Source organism: Babylonia areolata, chromosome 7 (genome assembly GCF_041734735.1).
Source record: "Babylonia areolata isolate BAREFJ2019XMU chromosome 7, ASM4173473v1, whole genome shotgun sequence".
Lineage (NCBI taxonomy): Eukaryota > Metazoa > Mollusca > Gastropoda > Neogastropoda > Buccinidae > Babylonia > Babylonia areolata.
Window position 1 is genome coordinate 47967318 of NC_134882.1, and position 2500 is coordinate 47969817.

Here is a 2500-nt window from a genome sequence, read left to right on the forward strand (position 1 = left end):
TGCAAAACACCAGTGTTCTGATATAATTCTTTGCTGTGTAACTGTGGGCGAAAACCAAATCTTTTTTTTTTTTCAATGTTCTTTAAAAGTTGGTGCTTGCGTTCCATGGTTAAATGTGCAAAAACCGTGATAACTTTTTTTTTTTCTTTTACATAGCGCTGATTTTGGACTTTCGAATGATGTGACAGATTTGTTTGCTGTGTTTGCTGATCGGAAAGTTTCATAGCCGTTTTTTTTTTTTAACTTGTTCTTTGGAGTGCATGCATTTACCAAAATGAAACTCGCTGTGTACATAATAATCTTGGATTGGGTGCATTTATTCTGATGTATTTCTTTGCTGAAGTTGAATTGCAGAAGTCTCTATAGCTATATGTGTTCTGATGAATACATCCATACATTCAACCATATATATATATATATATATATATATATATATATATATATATATATATATATATATATATATATATATATATATATATATATATATATACAGAGAGAGAGAGAGAGAGAGAGAGAGAGAGAGAGAGAGAGAGAGAGAGAGAGAGAGAGATGCACGTACACTTGCCTTTTACGCATCCTTCTTTTTGTTGTATTATCTTCGTACATTTACTAACTTGTTGAATGTATTTATTTATTCATTTAATTTCATTTTACGTTGATATTTTATACAAAGCTCGGGTGGAATCTCAAGACTTGACCAACGAGTTGGATGTATATGTAGGTCAGGTATCCATCTTTTTTTTTTTTTTAATATGTTTTTTTGTAGTATTTTCTGAGCTTCTGTTGCGGGTCACCCGACACTGTTTGCCATCTCCTTGAAACTGTGACGGAAACTAAAAGCTAGCTCTATATTTACCAGAGAACAGTCATGTGTGTGTTGGTTGTTGATGGTGGTGTTTTCTATATTTACCAGAGAGAACAGTCATGTGTGTGTTTGTTGTTGATGGTGGTGTTTTCTATATTTACCAGAGAGAACAGTCATGTGTGTATATTGTTGATGGTGGTGTTTTCTATATTTACCAGAGAGAACACAGAACAGTCATGTGTGTGTTTGTTGTTGATGGTGGTGTTTTCTATATTTACCAGAGAGAACAGTCATGTGTGTGTTGGTTGTTGATGATGGTGTTTTCTATATTTACCAGAGAGAACAGTCATGTGTGTGTTGGTTGTTGATGGTGGTGTTTTCTATATTTACCAGAGAGAACAGTCAGGTGTGTGTTGGTTGTTGATGATGGTGTTTTCTATATTTACCAGAGAGAACAGTCATGTGTGTGTTGGTTGTTGATGGTGGTGTTTTCTATATTTACCAAAGAGAACAGTCATGCGTGTGTTTGTTGTTGATGGTGGTGTTTTCTATATTTACCAGAGAGAGCAGTCATGTGTGTGTTGGTTGTTGATGGTGGTGTTTTCTATATTTGTGTTGGTTGTTGATGATGGTGTTTTCTATATTTGTGTTGGTTGTTGATGGTGGTGTTTTCTATATTTACCAGAGAGAACACAGAACAGTCATGTGTGTGTTGGTTGTTGATGGTGGTGTTTTCTATATTTACCAGAGAGAACAGTCATGTGTGTGTTTGTTGTTGGTGGTGGTGTTTTCTATATTTACCAGAGAGAACAGTCATGTGTGTGTTTGTTGTTGGTGGTGGTGTTTTCTGTATTTACCAGAGAGAACAGCCATGTGCGTGTTGGTTTTTGATGGTGGTGTTTTCTATATTTACCAGAGAGAGCAGTCACGTGTGTGTTGGTTGTTGATGGTGGTGTTTTCTATATTTACCAGAGAAAACAGTCATGTGTGTGTTGGTTGTTGATGGTGGTGTTTTCTATATTTACCAAAGATAACAGTCATGTGTGTATATTGTTGATGGTGGTGGTGTTTTCTATATTTACCAGAGAGAACAGTCATGTGTGTGTTGGTTGTTGATGGTGGTGTTTTCTATATTTACCAAAGATAACAGTCATGTGTGTATTTGTTATGGTGGTAGTGTTTTCTATATTTATCAGAGAGAACAGTCATGTGTGCGTTTGTTGTTGGTGGTTGTGATTTCTGAGTGCCCGTGCCGTGACAGAAGTCCTTGCGGCCCTTCCTGCTGGACCCCTCGTCGCGGGCCACGGAGTGGCTGAAGGTCCACATGAAGGACAACCGTCTGGAGGTCATCAACCAACAGGTCTGTGTGTGTGTGTGTGTGTGTGTGTGTGTGTGTGTGTGTGTGTGTGTGTGTGTGTGTGTGTGTGTGTGTGTGTGTGTGTGTGTGTCGCTGTCTTTTTGTCTGACTGAAGAATCCATTGTCAAAGAAAAAAAAAAAAAAATGATATACAAACACATGCACACACAAACACACACACACATACACACACACACGCACACACACAAACATAGCACACAACACACACACACACACACACACACACACACACACACACACACACACACACACACACACACACACACGCACACAAACAAACAAACACACACACACACACAATAGCACAATCACAC

At 37.9% G+C, this 2500-nt stretch overlaps 1 protein-coding gene across 1 annotated transcript in view; it reads left to right on the forward strand.

Annotated features, from left to right (window-relative positions):
* The window catches only part of LOC143284088 (cytoplasmic dynein 2 heavy chain 1-like), a 157573-nt gene that overhangs the window by 113626 nt on the left and 41447 nt on the right, over positions 1-2500 (forward strand). The window contains 1 exon segment of the mRNA XM_076590729.1: positions 2070-2168. Within this exon segment, the coding sequence (XP_076446844.1) occupies positions 2070-2168 (99 nt within the window).